This window comes from Ornithorhynchus anatinus, chromosome 19 (genome assembly GCF_004115215.2).
Source record: "Ornithorhynchus anatinus isolate Pmale09 chromosome 19, mOrnAna1.pri.v4, whole genome shotgun sequence".
NCBI lineage: Eukaryota > Metazoa > Chordata > Mammalia > Monotremata > Ornithorhynchidae > Ornithorhynchus > Ornithorhynchus anatinus.
The window spans coordinates 15,804,731-15,831,572 of record NC_041746.1 but is presented as its reverse complement, the minus strand read 5'-3'; the positions used below and the strand labels follow the sequence as shown (position 1 = coordinate 15,831,572).

Genomic DNA, 26,842 nt, shown 5'->3' with positions numbered 1-26,842 from the left:
GGCAGGGTATGAAGTCCATTAATTCTGTTGTATTGTACTCTCCCAAGCACTTAGTACAGTGCTCTGTACATAATAAGTACTCGATAAGTACCACACCGATTGATGGATTGAATGATTACTTGAAGATTGCATAAAGTTTGGCCGGGCAGATTTCATTAAAATCAATCATTCGAATCATGCAATTTATTGAGGATTTACTGTGTGCGGAGGACAGTGAAAGGCAACGTGGACTTTCAGATTAATGCTATTTATTGAGCGTTTATTGTGCGCAGAGCACGGTGACAGGCGATACGGGCTTTCGGATTAATGCTATTTACTGAGCATTTTCTGTGTGCAGAACACAAGGAAGGGCAATATTGACTTTCAAATTTTCAATATCCTGGATTATTTTATTTTCACTTGCAGTTATGCCACTGAGAAGACATCTGACAAACTGTGACTAACCTGTAACAGTGTGATTGGAAATTTTTCATGCGCCTCAGTTGTTATCCAGACTCGGAAAGATTCATCACAAACTTCGGTGGCAAGAATCGTCTCCAGCAATTCATCCATGAAATCCAGACCAAGATGACAATTTTGAAGCAACACCCAGCCACCCTGTATCCGAAAATTATTTATTACTCAGTTCTGACAGGCTACAAGCTATTTTTTCTAATCACAGGATGCACCCTCACGAACACCCAAGTATGCCTTTCGTTGCCCGGTCGTAGTAGTCAGTCTGGATAAGCAGAGATTTTAAAATTTAAGGATTTTATGATTTTATAAAATACTGTCCTTAGCTATTGAAAATTTGAAACTGAGGGAAAATAGGTGTGAAATGTTTTTCAGAAAGATGAACTAACATTAAAACGCAAGAGCGATAAAGATAATATGAGTGCCATCTAATGGTATGAATAAGTACTTCTTAGTTCCAGGGGTTTTACTGTTAAAATAATCTAGCCAGACACAGAAACTTAAAATCAGATGACTCTGTCATAGCAAAAAACCCCCAAAAAACCCAGGAAAGAGTAAAACCCACGGGGAGAGGAAGGCAGGTGTTAATGACCATGGACCAGATGCAGCCTAAACTCAGGAACTTTGATCGTTAGGCGCCGTCTGACTCTTGAACTTTTAGAGAAGCAGCGTGGCTCAGTGGAAAGAGCCCGGGCTTGGCAGAGGTCATGGGTTCGAATCCCCGCTCTGCCACTTGCCAGCTGTGTGACTGTGGGCAAGTCACTTAACTTCTCTGTGCTTCAGTGACCTCATCTGGAAAATGGGGATTAAGACTGTGAGCCTCACGTGGGACAACCTGATTACCCTGTATCTACCCCAATGCTTAGAACAGTGCTCTGCACATAGTAAGCGCTTAACAAATACCAATATTATTATTATTATTATCCGTTTGACCCTGAGTCCTGGCTCAGGCCAAGCAGAGGAAAATCGATGCTGCTTTGGGCCAGACTTCGATCTGGATAAAATGGCCCACATCCCACTTTGGCTGTCTTGCCCTAGACTGTAGGCTCGTTGTGGGTGGGGTGCAAGCCTGGAAGTCAAAAGGCCCTGGGTTCTAATCCCAGCTCTGCCACCTGTCTGCCGTGGGACCTTGGGCTAGTCGCTTCACTCCTCTGTGCCTCAGTGACCTCATCTGTAAAATGGGGATTAAGACCGTGAGCCCCAAGTGGGACAGGGGCTGTGTCCAACCGGATTAGCTTTTATCTACCGCGGCTCTTTGAACGGTCCCCGGCACATAGTAAGCACTTAAGCAATACCATAAAAGCAAACAAAAAACTCTGTTGTATTGTACTCTCCCAAGTGCTTAGTGCTGCGTTCTACACATAGTAAACACTCAATAAATGCCACTGATGGACGGATTGCGTTTCTAGAGAAAAATGTTGCCTTCGATAGTCAATCATTGATTCTGATACCGTTCACATAATGATGGTATTTGTTCAGCGCTTGCTCCGAGCCAGGCACTGTTCTAAGCGCTGGGTACTGCTGAGGTTGATAATGATGATGCTGACCTCCATTAATACTTTCTGCAATTTGTTACATAAATAACTGTTCCTCTGATGTGCACAGGACAATCCCTTCCACGCACACCTGGCAATTTACTGCAAATACACGGGGTTCATATTTACTAGGCAAATACTAGGCAATGACTGCAGAGCAGGAAATGCCAGAGAAACGGGATTCCAGTTCCCCTCTCTCCCACTCTCCTTTCCCAGGGCCAGGTCCGGCTCGAGTTGGGCCCACTCTTGACATGGGGACAAGAACCAAGGCCAGTAAACTGTCCCGAAACCACAAGAGAGCACCAAGCAATCACTCGGGAGAGGCTCTGGCCAACATTAGTATCTTCACTTCTCTCCTCTTTTCCGAGCCGTACATTTCGGCATCTAACTAGCGTGGCTCAGTGGAAAGAGCACGGGCTTTGGAGTCAGGGCTCATGAGTTCGAATCCCAGTTCTGCCACTTGCCAGCTGTGTGACTGTGGGCAAGACACTTAACTTCTCTGGGCCTCAGTTCCCTCGTCTGTAAAATGGGGATGAAGACTGTGAGCCCCACGTGGGACAACCTGATTCCCCTGTGTCTACCCCAGTGCTTAGAACAGTGCTCGGCACATAGTAAGCACTTAACAAATATCAACATTTTTATTATTATTATAACTACACCTCTCCCTCAACTCTCTCGCCTCCAACCTGTTCCCTTTGCCTGGAACTCCCTCTCCTTTCAATCATATATATCGGGCGCCCACTCTGTGCAGAACACTGTACAAAGCACTTGGGAGAGGACAATAAATTGGCCGGACAATAGTTTTCCCAGTTCTGGAGCCCTCCTATACTCCTATCTCCACCAAGAAGTCAATTTCCAACAACTCACACTGTATCAGCTTGACCCATAGCATATAACATCGAACCTCAGCACTTATGTCCTCCTAACCTGGTTATTTCAGTTATTTCATCCTGACATACTCAAACTGCTCCCCATGGCGTTCTTTTTTTTTTTCCCATCCTGTTCCTTCTATTTGTAAGTAATTTATGCCTACTGCCTCTCCCAATAGATAATAAATCTCCTGAGGGCGGATGTTTACTTTTGTTACTGGTATACTCTTTCAAGTGGTTGGTGCAATGGAACAGCTTGATCTAGTGGCTAGAGCATGGCCCAGGAGTCAGAAGGACCTGGGTTCTAATCCCGGCTCTGCCACTTGTCTGTTGTGTGACCTTGGCCAAGTCACTTCACTTCTCTGGGTCTCAGTTCCCTCATGTGTAAAATGGGGATTAAGACTGTGTGCCCCATGTGGGGTACGAATGGTGTCCAACCTGATTAGCTTGTATCTACCCCAGTGTTCAGAACAGTGCTTGACACATACTAGGCGCTTAACAAGTAGCATTATTTTTTACAGTGCTCTGCCCACAACAGCAGCTCAATAAATACTACCACACTCTCCATTAGGATCATTTTCACCTTGGTCTATCCTCCCCTGCTAACTCCTCCTCCGGTGGCCCAAAATCAAGCCAAGATTTTTGCGGATCCTCTCCTTAATAGCACCGAGATCGAACGGGGCTTTATTTTGTCGCAAAAACGTCAAAGTTTGAGAACCACAACAATAGGCAAACCATATAAAGGGAGAAAATATTCCAGACCAAATGATGGGGTACTCTTTAGAAGTACTTTGCTTCCTTTATGACATGAACTCAGTACAGCTATAATGTTCACGGCTCTTGTGTTGAGAAATGTGTCAATTGCTCGCTTTGTCAATCAATGGTATTTATTGAGTGACTGCTGCATGCAGATCACTGGACTTAGCACAGAGTGGCCTAGGGGAAAGAGCACGGGTCTGGGAGTCAAAGGACCTGGGTTCTAATCCCAGCTCTGCGACTTTGCTGTGCGACCTGTCTCACAATTAAGAGTGTGTTGTGGGCAAATCACTTAACATCTCCCTGACTGAGCTGCCTAGTCTGTAAAATGGGGATGAAGACAGCGAGCCGTATGTGGGACAGGGACTGTGTCCAACCCAATTAGCTTGTATCTACCCCAGCGCTTAGCATAGTGCCTGGTACAGAGTAAGCGCTTAATAAATAACACAGTCATCATCATTATTATCACAGATGAAGCAAAACATTAGTACCAGGCCCTCAAGAAGCTTACAAATCGGGGAGATGCAATGGATGGGCTGTAGTGTGAATATGTATGGATGAAGCATCAGATTCAATAAATGAATCATGAAATACACATGAACGTGTGCTGAGGATGAATACAAATAGGTAAGTGGTAAGAACTGGAGTGCTGGGATCCCACTGTGGAAGACTTCTGGAGGAGGGTGTGGGTTTTTTGGCACTGAAGTGAGGCACAAAACGCTGAGACCTCCATTTAGGTGCTTTATACAGATTGACTGACAAAAATAAGAAGTTGAAGAAGCAACTGTATTTAAAGAATTGATATAAAAGGACTATCACTGGAATTGGAGGGAGTCATTGAACTAAGGTTCAAGCATCTCAATCCAGCGAACCTTTTCATTCACGGGAATAGACTGCATATACAGAGGTAGTTTATATGCGATATTTGTTGAAGTTAATTAAGCAATAAAGATTGAGGCTCTGGGCATTTCTGGGGATTAATGACCAGCTGGGAGAAGTTGATGGTCCAAAACAAAGCCTTAGCCCATTAACCTCAACTAGTCATTCATTCCCAAGGACTATGTGGCACTGGGGCTGTAATTGTTATTATCAGATGAAAATGTAACACATAAACCTCGAGGTTTATTTTATTTTTGTAAAGAGTGCCATTTCTTGGTGCATTTTCAATTGATATGTACGGAGCTTGTCTAGAGAATTAATGCCCTGTGTATTTATTATGTGCCGTGCGATGCATTTTCAAGACATTCCATTCAGCTCATGGAAATAAAAAAAAATCAATATCAATTTTGGAAGTTAACTTTCTAGAATTTGTTTAAGTGAAATGAAGTCATCATTAAATGCAAAAAACCCCACCCTGCAGTTAAGGAAAAAAAAAAAACCAAGTTTAACAGTTCTGATCCATCGTTCTCTAACTACTCTCTGGTCAGGCTGAAAAGTGAAATCTCAGGAGCGTTCAATCCCAGTGCTCCACTCTGGGAATCAGAAGGCAGAGCTGCAAACCCAGCCATTCTCTGCCCTGAGACCAGAATTTACGGTATACACCGAGAGAGTTTTGACTGCTTTGATTGATTTGATCGAGTCAGATGATTGAACCATGTGGGAAACCTGACCCTAAATTACCACTAAAAGTGACAGTAATGGTCACTTAACCAGACACACCCTAAATCAGAAAAATCCCCAAACTGCGTTTCTCAGAACCTCTAATGCATAGGATTTCACAGATCAAATGTCATTTATACTAGGTCTACACTAGCCCGTTGCAGTGGAAACTAATCATCTACACAATTCAAGCTAAAAAAACCCCAAACTTATTTGTGCCTGAAATATCTAGCTCGTTGAGGCAAAAGAGGTGGTCTCGGCTCTACAATCCATCCTTGTTAATGTGGATCTAGCCACAGACATCAGCAAAAAATAGGGAAACTGCATGGCCCAGTGGAACGAGCAAGGCCCTGAGAGTCAGAAGGACCAGGGTGGCAATCCTGCTCCACCACTTGCCTGCTCTGTGATCTTCAAGTCACTTTGCTTCTCTATGCCTCAGTTTCTTCATCTGTAAAATGGGGACTAAGACTGTGAGTTCCAAGTGGGACATGGACTGTATCCGACCTTACTTAACTTCTATCTAACAAGCGCATAGTACACTGCCTAGGTACAAGGGAAGTGCTTAACAAATACCATTAAAAAAATACCGATCAGATCTAGCTGTTTAGATATAGTACTGCAAAACTCTAACTTTAGTACCCCATATCTCAGCACTGCGGTGGTCAGGGTTGTGAGCAAGTTCCAATTCTCCCCGGTCCTTTCTTTTCCTCCACGGTTAGAGTCAAGAATGAGGGTACGACAGATAGATTCCAGCAAAATCCGAGAGAGGAGAATAGGGGACGGAGAGAGAGAAGGACGCGGCCGATACCTGCTGCATGGACATCTGGATGAGCTTGCGGGCGTGCACTTCTTGTCCCTGACCCATTGAGATAGTCCTGCATTCTGCAACACAAGACAAAAGCTGGTCATTAAATAATACGGGCGTGTGGACCATTAATCATTATCAGGAGGATGTTCCCCATGTATCCAACTCCCTGATGCTTTCTCATTCAATTTAGCAGCGTGGCCTAGTGGATAGAGCACGGGCCTGGGAGTCAGAAGGACCTGGGTTCAAATCCTGGCTCCTCCACTTGTCTGCTGTGTGACCTTGAGCAATTCACTTCACTTCTGTGGGCCTCAACTGTAAAATGGGGATTAAGAGCGAGAGCCCCACGTGGGACAGGAACTGTGTTCAACCTGATTAACTTGTATCTACCCCAGGGCTTAGAACGGTGCTTGACACCTAGGAAAGCGATTCACAAGTATCATCATCATCTTCCTTCCCCGGGAGGATTGCAGGACTGTAGCTGCCCACTTTTCGTTTTGCACCCATTGCGACCTAGATAGTGGGGAGGATGGAGAGAACTTACTCGCAGGCTTGGTTGGCACAGATGAGTGGTTTATTGTTGGGGCCAGTCAATCCCTAGCCAAACTGGCAGGGCCAACATTGAGAAGGTAGTGTTGAGATGGCAAGCCCTTTATCGAAAATAGGGCCTAAAAATAAAACTTTTCAAGTCTGCCACTACGTACTGAGCAGGCGGCGTGAAACAATCTGTTTAACTGATCCAGAATCCAGTCGGGAAGTTAGACCTTGCGCCCGCTAGAGCACGTTATTCCCCTGGAGTAGATTTTAAATAAATGACAAAACTTGAGCTCTCACGGAAAATCAATTGAACTTTTAGATTTAAAATTTCCACCCGACAACGAGCTACCCATCTCCCTAGGTTGCCGAACTGTGGCACCGAGGGAACGTGTCTCTCCCCGCCGAGGAAAAATCAAAGCGACGGCATCCACACAAAGATATCTAATTTTCAGGCAGGGACCGGCAACTGGATGCCAGCTGAGGGAAAGGTTCTTTTCTTGTTCTCAAAGCTGTGCTGGAGGGGTGGCGAAAATGGCAATTGACTTGGGCTTTCTCCTCAACACTTCCACTGGCCCCCAGGTGAGCAACAACTACAGGAAAACCAGCAGGAGGAGGGAGGGAAAGAGGAGTCTGCATCACAGGTGCAAATCTAGCTCCGTTACCATCTTCATTATCTCCAAACACACGCCTAATGGTACAGTTCAAACGGTCCCTAGGACTGAATACGACAGCAGGTGGAGGCTCAACAGCGCTAATCTTTTCCCGGGCTCGGAAATCAATCCTCTCCAGATTAGTCAACGGTTCCCTCTGAGCCCGGTAAGACAACTATGCTGTCGGTTCCAATCTAGCTGGACTTGGGTCGGAGTTCTTTCTCCAGGCTCGGTTGAACAGAGTAAACCCAAGCCCCGCACTACTGGCTAAAAATTCTGCATCGAGCCATGGCGCGAGGGCAACTTCCGGGCACCTTCGAAGGCACGTGGGGAAAAATGCATCCATATTCTTCCTTACCGTCTGCCTCTACCAACGCACTACCCCTCTTCCAAATGGGAAGAGAATCGGGACCTACATTTATTATTGATTTCTCTGACTATACGAGGAATTTCTTAGGCATTAATTAGCCAACGGGGCAAGCAGATTTGGGAGTCAAACGTTCCAAGGTACAGGGATTCAACCTCATACCCAGTTTAAGCTTTTTCGCCAGGGCATCGATCTGAATGGTGGGGTCAGAACCCATAGATAGGAAGCATATGAGAGGGGTTCGAGATTCACTTTCTTCCCACGTTTTCTCTAAGTTTAAGATAACCGGTTCTGTATATCTCTCTTCCAGAGAATCAGCGATGTATTTCCTTGCTTGGAAGACAGTACGATCTGGACACCAAGATCTAGAAATAAAACAGAAAGGAAATTTAAATCCCCCCCTCCTTTTTTTTCCTTTAAATTCTCAACCCTTTCAGGATAATTTTACTCTGAGTGTTAAAATGGTCTGGGTGCAGACAGGGCAAGGGATGGAAAAATGATTTTCCCTCCTATCCCAAGCACTTAGTGCAGTATTCTGTACTATCTGCATACTATCTGCATATATTGGTAATTTATTTATATTAATGTCTGTCTCCCCCTCTAGACTGTGAGCTCACTGTGGGCAGGGAATGTGCCTGTTTGTTGTTATACTGTCCTCTCCCAAGTACAATATAACACACAGCAAGCTCTCCCTAAATACGATTGAATAAATACGATTGAACCCCAGGAAAATGATTTTATGTGGGTAATAATAATAACTGTGGTATTAAGTGCTTTGATAGACTTATTTATCTATTTATTAATATTAATGTCTGTCTCCCCCTCTAGACTGTTAGTTCCTTGTGGGCAGGAATGAATCTGTTTACTGTTATACTGTTCTCTCCCAAGCACTTAGGACACAGCTCTGCCCATAGTCAGCCTCAATAAATACGATGGAATGAAATGAATGGATACAGTGCTTTGCATGCACTAAGTGCTCAATTAATACAATCGAATGAATGAACAAGGTACACTGTTTTGATTGCTCCCATTGTTCGTAACTCTCCAGTTTTTGCTGGGTCTGTTCTCACTCACTTAGTTTGAGAGCCCCTGGTGGGTCAGGAACCATGTCGGAATGGTTCAATTCATATCTATTCCAGCCCTTAGTACAGTGCCTGTGACCAAACAAGTGCTGAGGAAGGGCCATAGTCGATCAGTTACTCCATCTGCTTGTTGTGGGCAGGGAGTATATCTGTTATATCGTACTCTCCCAAGCGCTTAGTACAGTGCTCGGCACACAGTAAGCGCTCAATAAATTTGACTGACTGACTAGATGACGTTGTTGTTCTAGGCACTGAAGGGGGGTATTGATAGCCCACTTAAAAAAAAGTTATAAAGGACTTGGAAACAATCTTGGGTTTTAAATTTAACTCTAATCTGGAATCCATGCATTTTACCTTTTTTTTTTTTAATAAAATTGCAGCCACTCTCTCTTTTTTTTTTAATGGCATCTGTTGGGCACTTATTATGTGCCAGAAGGCAATATACTGGGGAAGATACAAGCTAATCGGGTTGGACATAGCCCACGTCTCACATGGCTCTCACAGTCTCAATCCTCATTTTACAGATGAGGTAACTGAGGCACAGAGCAGTTAAGCGGCCTGCCGGAGGCCATCCAACAGGCAAGTCGCAGAGCCGGGATTAGAACCCAGGTTCTCTGACTCCCGGGCCCATGCTCTTTCCATTACGCCATGTTGTTTCTCTCCGCCTTGCTTAAGGGAAGCAGGCCTAAATATAACCATGAAAGGAGACTTTTGACCAGTGGATTTTTATTGGCACATTCTCCCCTCCTCGATCTCCAAATGCTCCATTTCACTTTCAAAAATCGAATCCGATTTCAATTCTGCCAGGCATATATTTGGAAAGAAATAAGAAGAAATGGATTAGTGACGAAAGAGCATAAATTCTCACCAAGGGCTCTATTACTGATCCATTGTTAAAATATATTCCTCTTTATGTTTATTGGTTGTAAAAGAACTGAATAATTGCTACCTATAACTGCATTCCACCTCCACATCCGTTGCCTATAATAACCATAAGAGAATCAGGCCACCACCTAATGCAGTGAGTAGCATGATTTACTGAAGGAGCGAATGACGCTTCAAAATCTGCGGCGAGTCTTACCTAATAAGCAAGAGTTTACGGCAAGTGTCCAGTGAGTCATTGTAGCCGTCGGGGATGACTTCCTCCTCGGGGGAATCTTTATCAAACCAGCTTTTCCACCCTTTCTCGTTACGAGCGATCTGAAAGAAGCAGATCAAATAAGTAAATGCCCGCGGAGATATAAAGGAAATGATATCCTTCATTTATACAGTAACGATAAGAGGAGGCATACACTGAGTTAGGTATCGACGTTTAAAGACATCTTTAGAAAAATTCAGAGCTGTATCCTTCTGGGTAAAAGTCCAAATAAGTGAGCACACCAACATGGATAAATATGTATGCAAACTACTTTCTATAGATTTCATGTTTGACAGAATCTAATTTTTCAAGTCTGTTTGCCTTTCTTTCGTGGCGTGTTGCTATATTGATTTTAGTTTCTATTGGAATAAAAGATAAATCGATTTAAACCAATCCATTCAATTAAAGCCTAGCTGGCATCTGTCTTAGAAGAGAGAGAATCAGTGATTGTTTGGAAAATTTGTATGTTTCAATTTGCAAGGACAAATAGTTTTAAGAGATTAAAGAAGTTTACATATTTTTATATATATATATATATGTATAGTAATAGCAATAGTAATCATTACTTACTTACATGCTTACCATGCACAGAACACTGTAAGAACTGCTGGGAAAGAGTTTACAAGTGGGAATTAGACAAAGACCCAGTCCCCTGAGGGGCTCACAATCTTTGAAGGTGGAAGGTGGTTAAAGAAGCAGCACAACCTATTGGAAAAAGCATGGGCCCGGGAGTCCGAAGACCTGGGTTCTAATCCCGGCTCCATCAGAGAAGCAGTGTGGCTCAGTGGAAAGGGCCCGGGCTTGCGAGTCAGAGGTCATGGGTTCGAATCCCAGCTCTGCCACTTGTCAGCTGGGTGACTGTGGGCAAGTCACTTCACTTCTCTCTGCCTCAGTTACCTCAGCTGTAAAGTGGGGATTAACTGTGAGCCTCACGTGGGACAACCTGATTACCCTGTATCTCCCCCAGCGCTTAGAACAGTGCTCTACACATAGTAAGTGCTTAACAAATACCACCGTTATTATTATCGCCTCGAGCAAGTCACTTGACTTCTCTGTGCCTCAGTTCCCTCATCTGTAAAATGGCGATTAAGACTGTGAGCCCCACGTGGAACGGGGACTGTAACCAACCATTGATTGATAAGATCAAGCAATCATGTTTATTGAGCGCTTACTATGTATAGAGCACTGTACTAAGTGCTTGGGAGAGTACAGTATAACAGAGTTGGTAGTCATGTTCCCTGCCCACAACAAGCTTACAATCTAGTGGAATAAATATTGGGGTGGGGAGAATATCGAATACCCTTCCTCCATCGATGGAGACTTGAGGAAAATGTGAGGAAAATTCCCAACACTGGTCTGGAGGAATTCCTTGTGGGATTGGGTGATAGTGAGGGGTGATGGCAACTTTTCTTCCAGCAGGGAATGTGTCTGTTTATTGTTGTACTGTACTCTCCCAAGTGCTCTGCACACAGTAAGCTCTCAGTAAACACGTCTGAATGAATGAACTACTCTTTCTCTCCCCTCCCCTTTTCCTTTACCTTTCTCCCCTCCACTTTTCCTCCATCTCTCCCTCCCTGATCCCGTCTTCTCTACCCTCCTCTCTCCTCTTTTTCCCTTCCCCATTCATACTTTCCACCTCTCCTCTCCCTCTCTCACCGCTCTCATTCCTCCCCATCTCTCTCTAACCTCTCCCTTCTCCCTCCCACCTTCTGGTCCCAGCTCCTTTTTGGGGGTCTGCCCACCCCTCTTGGGGTGACGGGAAATTGTAAAAAAAAAAAATAGTAATGCTGTTGATCTTGAAAGCAAGAGACGCTGTAATACCACATTGGATAAACAGTACCAATAGGGGAGCATTCAAATGCACTTTCCAATATTCTACCTAACAGCTGATGCCTCTCGGTGTAGATGTTGTGGACTTTTTCCAAGGCCGTTCCCACAATTAAATGAAAATGAAAGACTCCTTTCCCATTATGAAAAGAGAACACAGTTCGCCGAATGAAATACTGGAAATGAGAGCAAGAATCACAGACATGGAGCTTGAAAGTACTTCAAGAGATCATATGACCTTAGCCTCCTGCCTCTTATCTGGCCTGATGTCCTATTTTTATGGCTTTCCTGATGTACATAGGTCTCTAAGGGATAACTGGGATAACAGCAGGGAAAGTCATGGCAGCAAGTCATCTAGAAAGGAAAGACCCAGGGCAGACGGCACATGGAGGCCTCTGGTCGGTCAATCAATCAATAGTATTTATTGAGCACTGACTATACACAGAGCACTGTATTAAGGGCTTGCAAGAGTACAATATAACAGAGATGGTAGACATGTCCCGCGCCCAAAACAAGCTTATAGTCTAAGTCCCCTGCATCTGGGAAAGTGAATGAATAAATCATCAATGGTGGGTTTAGTATTATTGAGTGCCATCGAGTCGCTTTTGATTCGTCGCGACCGCATGGATATACCTTCTCCAGAACGTCCTGTCCTCTGCCATAATACACATCCTTTCTACCGGTTCTTCTGTTCTCATTAGGTTCTCTGTTCATCTACCTGCTGGTCTGCCTCTTTCATGTTTTCCCTGGACTTCTCCTAGCATTAGTGTCTTCTCCAGAGAATTAGTCCTCCTGATGATGTGTCCAAAATATGCTAATCTGGTGGAACGATTGTGCGTGAAATACTCTTCTTGGTGTCCCTTTCCTCAAAGGAATACAATTTAATAGCACTGATAAATTAACATACAAGGAGAAAATCTAAAAAGCACAAAGTGTAATCGTGCTCTCCCAAGCGCTTAGTATATACTTTGCACACGGTAAGCATTCTATAAATAGCACTGATTGATGTATCGGTGCAACACAAGCTTACTGGAGGTGCAGCAGGCAATTTATAGCAGGAATGGTACCAACGTTCATTCTACTTCACTGCTTTTTAGTCACAACCAGCAGCAGGAGAAGGAGAGGATTATCAGACCTGGGAAATTACACACAGTCCATCAAAAATAGACATTGGAGTTACAAAAGAACCGTTTCTTGAATGTGTAATTATTTTCTAGCGACGGTTGAGTCAACTATTAAATCACAATGACCAGTTGAGCATGTTCTGGCAAGAAAATAAATAAAGGTGTTATAGGTGCCTCATCTTTCCTCATCTTCACTCTGAGCAAGAAAATGACTAATGAGCTGGAAAATAGGATGAGGAGCTAGGATTATTTAGCCTGGAGAAGGAAACGCAGGGAGACCTAATTCATTATCAAATTTTTGAAAGGATATGAGAAAAAGAAAAAGAAAAAAAACTAACAAATTGTTCTTCATTTCCACTCGGATCCGAAAAAGAAGAAAAGAGCTTCCTGAAAGAGGTTTAAGTTAGGCATAAAGAAGGTAGGCACTGGGTCAGGAACCCAAGAAAGGTTTGGGGAGCTTCCACTGAAGAGGAGGAGGCAAGGAGATGGATTAATTAGATCAGGAGTCGACCACCAAACGAAACAAAACCTCTCAGCAGTTGGTGCGCAAACAGCACTGATCTTGAAATCTTACGGTTTCAACACACATTAATGTAGCTTCCTAGTGAATCTAAATGGTTAGAAATGTTTCGTGCCCCAGTTTTAAATATCTTGCGCCGGGAGCTCTGCCTGTTTTGTGGTTTCTGGGCCAGGTGAATATCTCCCCAAGGGGTCCCAGAGCTACTCTTTTTTAAGGGGGCCTCCAAGTGAAATGTGGCTTCACTGCATCAGTCCAATACACAGTCCAGTGTGATGATGCCACTGCGCTGCACGGCTGCTTCGGGGCCACAGCTATTGCTCCCAGTGAGGGAAGAAGAGAAAAGGGAGGGGAGGAGAGAGTGGGGGAAGGGAGGAAAACGAGGAGGAGGAGAAGGAGAATGAGGAGGAGGAGCAGGAGGAGGAGGATGAGCAGGAGGAAGGGCATGAGGAGAAGGAAGAAGAGCAGGAGGAGGAGAAGAATGAGGAGGAAAAGGAGGACGAGGAGAAAGAGGACAATGAGGAGGAACAGGAGGAGGAGGAAGAGCATGAGAAGGACAAGGAGAAAGAGAAGGAGGAGGAGAACATACAGAAGGAAAAACCAAGGGAAGAGAGGGGGATGAAGGGGCAGGGGTGGGGTAAGGAAGGGCGGCACAACAAGCCAGCCTAAACTCTCACTACAGTGTTCGGCACACAGAAAGCGCTCAATAAATACCACCGATCAACCGATCGAAACTAGAACGTTTCTGACATTCGCCGATCGGCGTGTGTTTTATATCATTTTTACCCCATGCAATCCCAAGTAGCTGAACTTAATACCTTCCAAAATGTGGGAAAGTTAATGCCTTATAAAAGAATCTGCCCTCAAACCTAATGCCATAAGAAGGATAGAGTCAAACAATCAATTCCATTTCCGTTTGCAAGCCCGTGATTTTTTTTAACCAGTCCTTTACCTGATTCATAATTTCAGCAAATTGTGGTAGTTTGCTAAGTTCCACCAGGTTCAGCCAAGTCATGTCAAGAATCCATCGAAATGGTTTGGGAGGACAGGCTTTCAGATCCAGCGCGGCTCCACCTGTAGAGAATAATAATAATAATAACTGTGGTGTCTGTTAGGTGGTTACCATGTGTCAAACACTGTGCTATGCCCTGGGGTGGATACAAGATAATCAGATCCCTCAAGGGGCTCACAGTCTAAGTAGGAGGGAAAACAGGTATTGAAGTCCCATAGTTCAGAGGCAGGAAATGGGGCCCTGACAAATGAACTGAATGGCCCAATTTCACGCAGCAGACAAGTGGCAGATCTGGGACTAGAACCCAGGTCCTCTGAGTTTCGGGCCCGTGCTCTTTCCACTAGGCCATGCCGCTTCTCGGTAGCAGTCCCACTCACCAGCCCTCTTTTCAGTCTCTGGTTCATTCAACCAAAACCAAACATAATTGACTGACAATCATTCTCCAAAAACCTATTTGTCTTCAAGTTGAACCAATAACCAAGGGGCACAGAATACTATATTGAAGAATAATTGTAAAGTTAATGATAATAATAATGGTATTTACTAAGCCCCTGCTAGGCGCCACATTCTGTGCTAAACACTGAGGTAGATACAGAATAATCAGTGGCATTTATTGAGTGTTTATTATGAGCACAGCACTCTATTGAGCACTTGGAAGAGTACGATGCAACAGATCGGACACCGTCTCTGCCCAACAGGGGAATCATGGTGATATAAGTAGGGGTAACGTGTCTTCTGTGTGACCTTGGGCAAATCGTTTCATTTCTCTACACCTCAGTCACCTCACCTGGAGAATGGGGATTAAGTCTGTGAGCTCTATGTGGGACATGGACTGTGCCCTACCTGATTAGCTTGTAGCACCCCCAGTGCTTAGTACAGTGATGACACACGGTAAGGGCTTAACAAATACCATTTTTTGGTTGGAAAGCAGTAAAGTGAATCCAGAAAAATAGTATGCCCTTTGGGAAGATGGACAAATAAGGTAAAAGTAAGGCACTGAGTTTAATTCCCAACTAAGGGTCCACAAAGCTTTAGACTGTAAGCTCATTGTGGGCAGGGAATGTGGGTCTTTATTGTTGTACCCTCCCAAGCGCACACAGTAAGCGCTCAATAAATACGACTGACTGATTGCAGTCTGACTTTCTAGCCCGCTTTGAGTCCTTCCTTAGTAAACACATCTTACTTCTTGAGCAACCTGCTTTATTCCCCAAGAAGAAATTGCCATGTGCCTTTGGTGATTGGGTAGCTATTTTCAAGGCTGAAAATCTGTCTGTACTACCGCTCAGAGAGTTCGTGCATCTGTACATCCGTGACAAAGTACGAGAGCACGTCACACAGTTCTTAACTGGGCTTTAACTAAACGGCATCGAGAGGAAATCAATCAACCAATCGTATTTACTGAGAGCTTACTATTTGCGGAGCACTGTATTAAGCGCTTGGGAGAGTATGATACATGAGGTCGTAGACATGTTCCCTGCCTGCAATAAGCTTACAGTCTAAAGGAATAAATGGTTTCTACCGGTAAGGGCAAAGCCTTTAAAAAAATAGATTTCATGAGCTTAGAAAAAAAGAATATAGATTAAATATACTGTGATTTAAAAAATAGCTCAGCAGAACAATGACAACCAAAATAAAAAATGTTTAAAGGTGACGTTTGTATTTTGAATATTTTACCTTTAATAAGTGCCTGAAATTCTTTGTGTTTAACTTGTCCTCTCTGAAGATCAATCTTTAAGGTCAAAAGTAGGACGAAAAGGAACTTGTGGTTTTCATAGAGACCCCTGACGGAGTAGACAAAAACTTCAAACGTCAGAAAATCAATAATATTTGTGATTCTTTTCTGAGGCAGGGGCGACTTCTCAGATCTAAAACGTTTTAAAGAGGCAGAGAAATGAAAAGCAATTGGTAAGAAAAGGTGCAAAGGCAAAACAAGCATGCGGCAACATTTTTCAGGATTGGAAAAACAAACAAACAAACAAAACCAGTTCCCACCTGGCCATGGACTGATCGAATAACTTCAAGAATTGAGCCAGGGAAGTCTGATACATGATATTGACCATGCTCATCTCTGTGATAAGGAAGTACAGGATGCTTCCTCGCGTAGCAGCGGGTCGGAACTCTTCCTGGGCGGTATTAATCTTGATCTCCGTTTCCGCGGCCACGTGCAGTTTCTCGCTTACTTCGGCCGCCGTTTGCTTAGTTGTCCGTAGGACGCCGATGAGGGATTCGTCGTCTACCAAGGAGCCTAAAGTTGCGAGCAGGAAAAACGCGAGTATCAGAGTGAAAATGACCAGAAAGTGAGATGCTCCACTCAGGCACTGCAGTGAAGTCAAACTATTCATTTCCCCCCCTTAGATTCTTTCACAGTTGGTTTCATTTTTTCCTCCGCTGGGCTACAAGGCTAGTTTCCATGGAAGCGGTGTGGCCTAGTGGAGAGAGAACGGGGCTGGGAGTTAGAAGGACCTGGGTTCTAATCTTGGCTCTGCCAATTGCTTGCTGAGGGACCTTGGGCAAGTCGCTTCACTTTTCTATGCCTCAGTCCTCCTGTTCCCCCTCTTACTTGGACTGTGTGCCCTACGCGGGTCAGGGACTGTGTTCGACCTAATTAACTTGTACCAACTTCAGCACTTAGAACAGTGTTTGACACTTCGTAAGTGCTTAACAAATACCACAAAATAATAAAAAAACTTTGGCGGGGTGGGGAGGAAAGGATCAACGCTACTGCCATCCCAGATGTCTGAAATAGTGAGATCTTCTAAAACTTAAATCTGCCATCCTCCTCGTCAATTAACACATTTTTCCCCCAGCAACTGTTTTCATCCCCCTTATTAGGAAAAGAAATATTTTTTCAGGTGATTTGACCTTAAATAGTTAAGGTAGACATGCAATTTTAATTTGCTTGGCTTTCTGGGGCAAGGCAGGCTGATTTATTCCATCTGAGCTTGTTCCTGGATCCCACTCCTTTTTCTGTATTTGCTTGACTCTACTCCTGCCTGGCCCTCCCGGGGTTCTTTCCAACCAAATTTCACCCTCTCTACTTGATAGCACTGCTACGCTTTCAGCTTCCTGTAGCTGGAAGTGCGAAAGGCAGAGTTAACTTGTTGGGTTTTGTGTTTTTTTTACGTTGAATGACTAAGTTAATAGTTGATTTTTAACAGTACATAATGGAATGATGAATGACATCAGATACGCATCAACAACTCACTCCGGCTGTAGTGTTTATGTGGATGAAACCTCACAGCATCCTCAGAACGATGATCAAAATGGAAGCCCTCCCTCTACCCAACTCGGATATTCTTTGTAGCCACCCGATCCCCTGGTACTTCCGGAAGGCTAATGGAGGGCTGACCAGAGTTGAGGTTCGGCTGGAAAAATTGCTGACTGGGCAAACTGCCACGCAGCCGTACCCAACTCCCAACCATTCGTACGAGCACAAAACTTAGTCTCGTGGAGCTAGTCCACTCTGTCACGGCAATAATTTCTTCCCCCATCCTCCTGCAAAGAGCTGGGCTGATTGAGCCACAGTAGGTTGACATGAACCTAATCTGAACCCGTGGCATTGACTTTCACAAATGATTAAACTATGCAAAAACCAGTGCGATGACTCACCTTTCAATTGGCCTTTTTTTTTTAATGGCATTTAAGCAATTACTATGTGCCAGGCACCATATTAAGCACCGGGGTAGACACAAGCTAATTTGGTTGGACACAGTCCATGCTCCACATGGGACTCACAGTCTTAATCCCTATTTTACTGCTGAGGTTAGCTGAGGCTTAGAGAAGTCAGGCAGCAGACAAGTGGTGGAGCTGGGATTTGAACCCAGGTCCTCTGACTCCCATGCTCGCTGGGCCTCGCTGCTTCTTACTTCATTCCCCTACATTAGGATCAAATTCCACAAGTGTTTTGTTTTCCAACTAAGCCCATCCATTCTATCAGGCAGACCAGTGAGGCCGCTCTTAGTTCTCTGGATTATTATATTCTAGTAAACCATACCTTTTGTTGCACTCAGTTTATAGAGAAGGTTATCTTCCAGTTCCTTCATCTTCCGTTTATTAAAAGTAACATCTTCCATAAGTTTAATTCGCTCTGCTTCTAGTTCCTATTATTAATCATCAAGAGTGCATTAGCCACTGCTGAAAATGCAATTTATATATATATATATATATATGTATATATTTAAATTGACTAAGTTATTTTTCTATCAAAACATTAAGATCATTTTCTATTTGGGGAATAAACTGTATACTTTTCTTAGAGTTCTTTTCTTATTTCAACTGGTTCAATGACTTCAATCGATCAATCATATATATTGAGTGCCTACTGTGTGCAAAGCACTGTATTAAGCACTTGGGAGAGTACAACACAACAGTATATCAGACATTCACTGCCCACAAGAAGCTTATAGTCTAGAGGGGGAGATAGATATTAATACAAATCGAGAAATTACGGATATGTACATAAGTGCTGCCGGGCTGTGATGGGGGGGGCAAATAGTGAGTAAAGGGAACAAGTCAGGGTGACACAGTAGGGTGTGGGAAAAGAGGAAATGAGGGCTTAGTCAGGGAAGGCCTCTTAGAGGAGATGTGTCTTTGATAAGGCTTTGAAGTCGGGGAGAGTGATCGTCTGTTAGATAAGAAAAGGAAGGGCATTCCAGGGTAGAGGCAAGACGGGTGAGAGGTCGGCAGGGAGATAGATGAGATCAAGGAGCAGTGAGTAGTCTGGCATTAGACGAGAAGTGTGCGGGCTCGATTACAGTAGGACAGTAGTGAGGTGAGGTAGGAGGGGGCGAGGTGACTGACTGCTTTAAAGTTGATGGTAAGGAGTTTCTGTTTGATGCAGAGGTGGATGGGCAACCACTGGAGGTTCTTGAGGAGTGGGGAGACGTGAAGTGGAAGTTTATGTAGAAAAATGATCCAGGCAGCAGAACGAAGTATGGACTGGACTGGGGAGAGAGAGGAAGCAGGAAGGTCGGCAAGGGGACTGATACAGTAACCAAGGCGGCTTAGGATAAATGCTTGGATTAAAGTGATAACAGTTTAGATGGAGAGAAAAGGGTGGATTTTAGTGATGTTGTGAAGGTTGAACTGACAGGATTTAGTGATAGATTGAATATGTGGGTTGAATGAGAGAGAGGAGTCAAGGATGACGCCAAGATTATGGGCTTGTGAGACAGGAAGGATGGTGGTGCCATCTACGGTGATGGAAAGGTCAAGGGGAGGACAGCGTTCGGGTGGGAAGATAAGGAGCTCTGTTTTAGACATGATAAGTTCAAGGTGACGGCAGGACCGCTAAGTAGGTATTTCGTGAAGGTAGGCGGAAATACGAGACTGCAGAGAAGGAGAGAGATCAGGACTGGAGATGGAGATTTGGGTGTCATCCACAGAGAGGTGATAGTTGAAGTCATGAGAGCGAATGAGTTCTCCAAGGAATGGATGTACATGGAGAATAAAAGGGGACCCAAAACTGAACCTCGAGGGACCCCTCCAGTTAGGGGGTGGGAGGCAGAGGAGGAGTCCGTGAAAGAGACCGAGAATGAGTGGCCAGAGAGATAGAAGGAGAACCAAGAGAGGACAGTAACTTCCATATTTTGACAAATTTTTCTGGAGTATGTCGGGAGGAATTAGTTATATGTTCTGAAAATTAAATGCCATGATTAATCAATCAATCAGTGGCATTTATCGAGTGCTTCCTGTGTGCAGAGCACTGCACCAAAGACCCTGTGACAACAAGTCCTTAGTAAGGTGCTTTGCACACAGTAAGCGCTCAATAAATACGATTGAAGTGAATGAATGAATGAGACCAAAGGGCAACCATCGGGTTCTGACTAGGATCCGTGTTAGAGGGAAGGTGCTTGATGCTATTTGGCTTCCAAAGGAACCAGACGCTTGACACACACTTGACACCAGAGGGTAATCAGATCCTGAGTAAACTAGCCCCGTAGCTGACTATACCTTGCATGTGGCTAATGAATAAAACAACTTGTCTTTCTCCCAGAAGTAGATTCCACATCGGCCTCAGTCCTGATGAGTAATGATGGTAATAAAGTAATAAAAATGGCATGTCAAGGGCTTCCTATGTGCCATGCACCGTGCTAAATGTTAGGGTGGATACAATCCAATGCAGATTAGACACCGTCTATGTCACGCATGAGTTTCACATCCTAAGGGGGAGCGAGAACAGGAACTTTTTTGCCCCTTTACAGATGAGGAAACTTAGGCAGAGAAAAGTTAAATGACTTGGACAAGATCGCACTGCAGGCAGATTTGGCAGAACCTGGAATAGAACCCAAGGTTCCTGACTCCCAGTCAAGTGCTCTTTCCATATGACCAGAACACAGCATCAACTTGGAAGAAACGTAGGTCCTTACACCAATAAAACAACTCAGGGGCAAGATAAGGGAGGCCGGGAAAAGACCAAAAAAAAAAAAAAAAAAGATAGCTATTGACACCACCAAACCTAGATGTCTTTCCTGGACTGTGATTTCGCTAACTAAAGTGAGTTACACAACTCCCATAACACCCACGGTGTGAATTTCAAGACAATACATTCTGTTAAAAACAACAAAAAAACTACAAAAAGCCAAGCATTTTATGAAGAACAGCAATCTTTTTTAACTCATCTTGATAGATTGATTACCTGCTTCTCTGTCAGAATTACTCTTCTCAGTAACTGATTCTCAAGTCCTTTCATTGTAACAGTAAAATCAATGACTGATGTTTTCGCATTAATCTCAGGTGTGAAAGCAGGGTTTGGTAGCTTGGTGGTGATGTAAAGTTTAAACGAATCCATGATGTCTACTTCCTTATCACCAACTTTCACCTGTATGACATATACAACAGAAAAGGTCTTAAAAGGCAGCATGGGGAATTTAGATTGCTCACATGTTCTTCCTTAAAACCAAAGACACTCAACACTGAAATTGTTCTTGAGGGAAGTTGTATAATTTATGTCTGAGGAGGTTTTTAAAGAGCCTAGAAAGGCACCTACTCAGAATGCGTTACTGACAGAAGCCCAGCAGGAGAAGGGGTTGATGATAATGTATGTGCTACGAGCTTACTATGTGTCAAGCACTGTTCTAAGCGCAGGGCTAGAGATAAGTTAATCAGCTTAGACACAGCCCCCGTCCCACAAAAATGCACTGAAATTCTTTTATGAAAAACAATCTGTGTTATCACTGACAACTTGGACCGGCACCGTCATCCAATATTCTACAGATTCCAGCAGAGTACGACACAGTTAAATTGAAAGTTAATGAAGAGAGGAAAAAGAACAAATCAATGCCTATAGATTGAAATGAGATCCTGCTTCCTTAAAAGAAGAAATCTGAAGGGGACGGGGTGGATGAGATAGGTCTATTTTTTTATTAACAAGGCTCAAGCCTATCTTCTTAAGAGTTGCTAGGCAAAATGGGGATTGAGACTGGAAGCCCTATGTATAGCAGGGACTGGGTCCCACCTGATTACTCTGTATCTACCCCGGGGCTTAGTTCAGTGCCTGGCACATAGTAAGTGCTTAACAAATACCACAGTTATCATTAGTATTATTACAATCAGGCTTCACATGAGGCGCACAGTCGAAATAGGATGGAGAAGAGGGATTCAATCCCCATTTTGCAGATGAGGGAGCTGAGGCTCAGAGAAGTTAAGTGACTTGCCTGCAGTCACCCAGCAGGTATGTGGCAGATCCAGAATTAAAACCAAGGTCCTCTGCCTACCAGGTCCGTGCGCAACCCACTAGACGACACTGCCTCTCGCTTGAGTGAAAGATGGGACTTGGCGGGTGGGAGTCATAATAGCATAACATGCTTCTTCCCCTTGCTTCTTAGTCCTCTTAAGAACTACCAGAACTGGCCCAAGAGTCTCAGAATTTCTTTATTTTTCTTCTATTTGATCATCCATATTTAGCAGCCTATCAGTTGGATCAATGAGGTAGCCCAACAGCACAGTTCCGGGGGTCATAAATTGCCTTTTGAACTCATTATAATAGTCTCATAAAAACAAACCAAAAAAAGGGACAATGTAAATCCAATCCCAAAGCATCATTCGAAAAATCGTGCCCTGCCTCAACGCTTTCGCAACATTGAACAAAGGGATTCTGTTGCTATTCTCTGCAGGAAAAGTAGATGTCACCATTGCTCTTTTACAAGCAACTAACCTTGAAAGTGGTGCCTGATTTAATGAAATTCTTTTCCAGTACATTATCAAGAGCTGGATCCAGCTCTTCCCATATATCCTCGATGAGAAGGGGTCGTCCCAGGGAGAGGCAATCCTCCAAGTGTGTGCGGAAATATTTATGGTTCAGAGACGTCACCTGAAAATAGATGATCCATTATTATGAAACAAATATGAACTCTGCCCCATTTTCCATAAAATCAAAGGATCCGTTAGGAAATAAATCTGGGGTGAAAATAATTTACACACATTTTGCTCACCAAGGAAGGATGAGAAAGAAACTCAGTAGGAGATCGAAGAAAGGTAGATCTAGGACAAGGTGAATTTGTAACTCTGTGGAAAAGTCCCCTTGCTATTCATCCAGGGAAGGATAACTTGACATTTCTCCCCATAAAGATCAATCCCCAGGGGAAAAGGTCAATTCTCATGCATATATGTGGCCTCAGTTCATGACAGATGCCCGTGATTTGTAGCGTAGTGATATTCTGCACTTCATGGCGGCATTTGCCGAAGCCTTATAAAAGCACGGTTTAGTGCAATCAAAGCTGAACCACCTGCTCAAGGTAAAAGTGTATGCCATCTCATCTATCTCACCGCCGATCCCTTTCCCACGTTCTCCCTCTGGCCCGGAACTCTTTCTCCTCCATATTACGAGGCCACCATTCTCCTCACCTTTAAAGGCTCATCAAGGTCACATCTCCTCACAGGTGCTCAGTACAGTGCTCTGCACACGGCAAGAGCTCAATAAACGTGCTGGACGGATTGAGAGAAAGGGAGACTAGTGAGAGATGATCCAGAGAGGAGCAGCATGGCATAGTGGCTAGGGCACGGGCCTGGAAGTCAGGAGGTCATGGGTTCTAATCCCAGCTCTGCCACTTGTCTCCTCTGTGACACTGGGCAAATCATTTCACTTCTCTGGGCCTCAGTTCCCTCATCTGTAAAATGGAGATTGAGATTGTGAGCCCCATGTGGGACAGGGATTGGGTTCAAGCTGATTACCTTGTATCAACCCCAGTGCTTAAAACAGCCCTTGACACATAGTAAGCACTTAACAAATACCATTATGATTATTATCCATGGGCTCCTAAATGCCCCTTCAGTTCTCCTTTGCTGGGCCTTTTCCCTGATTACCTGTCACTCTTCCCTAATGCTCTCCCAACCTAGCTCTCTCCCCAGCCCTTGGTTAACCACCAATCAACCTACCCTAAGGCGTAGTAGTAATAATATGGTATTAAGCGTTTGCTAGATGGCACTGGGGTCGAGACAAGATAATCGGGTAGGACGCAATGGGGCAGGGACTGTGTCCTATCTGATTATTTTGCCTGTACTCCAGAGTTTAATACTGGGAGTTGCTACTCCTCATGGGGCTTATAGTCTGAGGTGTATTATCTTCGCTGCAACATACAGAGCAGGGGAGGGAACGCGTCTGCTTTTTATTATACTGTACTCCAAGTGCTTATTCAGTGCTCGGCACACAGAAAGAGCTCAGTAAATAGGACTGAATGAGTGAATGAATGAACAATTTAAGACAAATTTCCCCGTGCCTATAGCTTTTAAATAAAGCCATTCGATATGCATTTTCACAACTATGAGGGGAGACGACAACTTGGAGGATAAAGGCAAGCTCACAGAATAACCCTTGATTATTCCGTATCCTGCAAAGAACACTTTAAAGGCGAGGCTGTAACACCACGAAAAGTGCATCCCAAAATGCTATGTATTTTATCACTTTGCAATTTCCATTTTAATTTCACATCATAGCACTCATACAAGAAATGAACCTTTCGAACCTTAGAGTGATCGTATTCGTTCGATTCATCACAGAACGGAAACAGAGATATATAATAATAGCATCGCATAAGGCTTTGCATAGCGTCTTTTTCCGAAGAGCACAAAGCTTTTACAAGTCTAATCTCATTAGATTAAGTTTGTTTTATCTCAGTACAATGAAAACTCCATTATCCAATACGCCTGGAACAGAGGCAAGCTCAGATACGGAGATACTCCCGGTAATTGAATTATCCGAATTCATTTCCGGGTCTGGGTCCCTTAGGCCACCTTGAGGCAGGGAAAAATCCCCGCCCCCCCGGCATCGGTCTGTATGGTATCATTAAGTTTTGTTGCAAATCCTTGGAGCCTATACAGAATTGGGATGTGCGACTCACAATCTTAATCCCCATTTGACAGGTGAGGTCACTGAGGTGAAGAAGAGTGATGTGATTGACCCAAGATCACACAGCAGGTAAGTGGCAGAGGGGGAATTAGAACCCAGAGCCTCTGACTCCCAGGCCTGGGCTCTTTCCACTAAACCATGCTGCTAAGGAGAGGCCAGACCTGCATGCCGCACTCAAGACTGTTCCTTGACTGTTCTCCAGATTCCTCTGCCCCTCTAGGCTGTAAGCTTGTTATAGGCAGGAAATGTGTCTCTGATATTGCTAAATAGTACTCTCCCAAGCGCTTAGTACAGTGCTCTGCACATACTAAGTGCTCAATAAATACAGCTGACCGACCGACTGACAAGAAAGGAGTCGCTGCTCCCTTTGAGTAGAAGCTTTGAAAGGACTGGGAGACACATAAGCATAACCGAAAATAACACCAAGCCCTTCAAAAAGTCTTTCTGTTTGCAATGGTCCCAGATAATAATAATAATAATTATGGTATTTGTTATGCACTCATTCTGTGTCAAGCAGTGTTCTAAATGCTGGGGTAGTTACCAGACCATCGGGTCATACGCAGGCCCTGTCCCATAAGGGGCTTACAGTTTCAATAAGACAGAGGTATTGAAATCTCGTTTTACAGATGAGGAAACTGAGGGACCGAGAAGGGAGTGACTTGCCTACGGTCGTAACAGCAGGCAAGTGGCGGAGCCGGGTATTAGAACCCAGGTCCTCTGACTCCCAGGCCCAGGCTTTTTCCACTAGGCCACACCCATCACCTTTTCCTGTCACTCCTGCAGCAGTGGATCAATTTAACCACTCCCGGTGGTGTCATCTTTGAATACAACAAGGTCATGCACATATCTAAAAAAAACACTCATTCAATTAAAATGATTTACCATGTCTTTTTTTCCACTTGATTAACGTGGCTACTGCATTTTCATAACCGTTTTTGACACACTATGGGCCGGATGGGGAAGATTTTTATCTGAGTTCCCGAAAAAGTGAAGATTCCTCCTGATATATCCTAAATGGGATTTACCTGCAGGTCATTTTCTTTTTCTTTCGATTTAATCCAAGTTTTCCCTTGAGTTTGAGGATCTATCAAAAGCGGGTACCTCGTTGCCTTAGTCACGATGATACCGTTTTGAATCGAGAGGTCATCTCCTGGCAATCCCTGTAATCCCCACTCTCCGATCTAAAAACATAAAAAACCCCAAACAGAAAATTTAACTCACAGTTCTAGAGCTAGACGCGATGTTGGTGACCTTACAATACTGTCACAAAAAGAAATGCGACTTTTAATAAGATCACAACTGGAGATTTTTTTTGCAAAAGAAAGTGTGTACAGGATTTAGAAAATAATCAAAGCAGAAGAAGTAAATAGAAACTCAGCAGCGAGTTCATTTTTTTTTAAACAGCAGTACCATGTTTATTTCCCACCGAACTGTTTTTAACTGTCCTTCTTTCAAGTATCCATGTCAAATCCGAACTGAAAAGTAAAATAACTAAGCATGAGAACGTAAACAATGACATACTAAATCTAGTCCAACAGTCCATTCTTCCCAATCATGTCTGTCCACAGTAGTGTCAAAGGCTCCTGGAGAATTTAAAGGAGGCTGTCAAAGTGCAGTGCTCTGCACACAGTGAGTGCTTAATAAGTACGATTGAAAGAATCTAAGCTCCTGGTGGGCAGGGATGGTCTCAATCAACTCTATTGTACCGACCGATTAAACCGCTTGGGAGAAGAGTGTGATGGCTCCCCTCTTTGTCACCCCAAAACAAGGACACAGATTAATCAAACGATAGTATTTATTGAGTGCTTACTGTGTGCAGAGGACTGTACTAAGCGCTCGGGAGAGGACTTCACTTTTTGTCTCAAATGTCCAAGAGTTCAGCTAGCCTTTTTATGAGCCTTTAGACTCTGCACTCGGTAAAGCACTCAATAAATTCAACTGATGGATTGCTCAACTTCAACAACTGCAAGGAATTCCTCGTGACCACTCTCCGCTGCGACACAGTGTTTGCTTTTGTTTGTTCGGAATCTATCTTCGACCGTCCATGGATGGCCCCTAGTCCTGACGGTAGGCAATTTGGGAAACGACCATTTCAAGTTCACCCTGTTCTCTTCTTTCGATCCTCCAGCCTGAAGAGCCCTGTCCTTTTTCAGCGCTCCGCATAAGGAAGCTACTTCCTAAATTCATCTTTCCAGGTCAGGTTCTTCCTGCCTTAATAAAACCCTC

At 44.0% G+C, this 26,842-nt stretch overlaps 1 protein-coding gene across 3 annotated transcripts in view; it reads right to left on the bottom strand.

Moving 5' to 3' along the window:
* Nucleotides 1-26,842, bottom strand: part of DNAH8 (dynein axonemal heavy chain 8) — a 168,971-nt gene that overhangs the window by 28,845 nt on the left and 113,284 nt on the right. For all 3 annotated transcript variants that reach the window (XM_029047258.2, XM_029047260.2, XM_029047259.2), the window contains 11 exons: nucleotides 25,642-25,797; nucleotides 22,427-22,582; nucleotides 20,909-21,091; nucleotides 18,266-18,371; nucleotides 16,264-16,516; nucleotides 15,946-16,136; nucleotides 14,212-14,333; nucleotides 9,735-9,853; nucleotides 7,734-7,936; nucleotides 6,021-6,094; nucleotides 445-597 (listed from right to left, as the gene is read on the bottom strand). In XM_029047258.2, coding sequence (XP_028903091.1) covers nucleotides 445-597; nucleotides 6,021-6,094; nucleotides 7,734-7,936; nucleotides 9,735-9,853; nucleotides 14,212-14,333; nucleotides 15,946-16,136; nucleotides 16,264-16,516; nucleotides 18,266-18,371; nucleotides 20,909-21,091; nucleotides 22,427-22,582; nucleotides 25,642-25,797 — 1,716 coding nt within the window. The remainder of the gene's footprint in view (nucleotides 1-444; nucleotides 598-6,020; nucleotides 6,095-7,733; nucleotides 7,937-9,734; nucleotides 9,854-14,211; nucleotides 14,334-15,945; nucleotides 16,137-16,263; nucleotides 16,517-18,265; nucleotides 18,372-20,908; nucleotides 21,092-22,426; nucleotides 22,583-25,641; nucleotides 25,798-26,842) is intronic.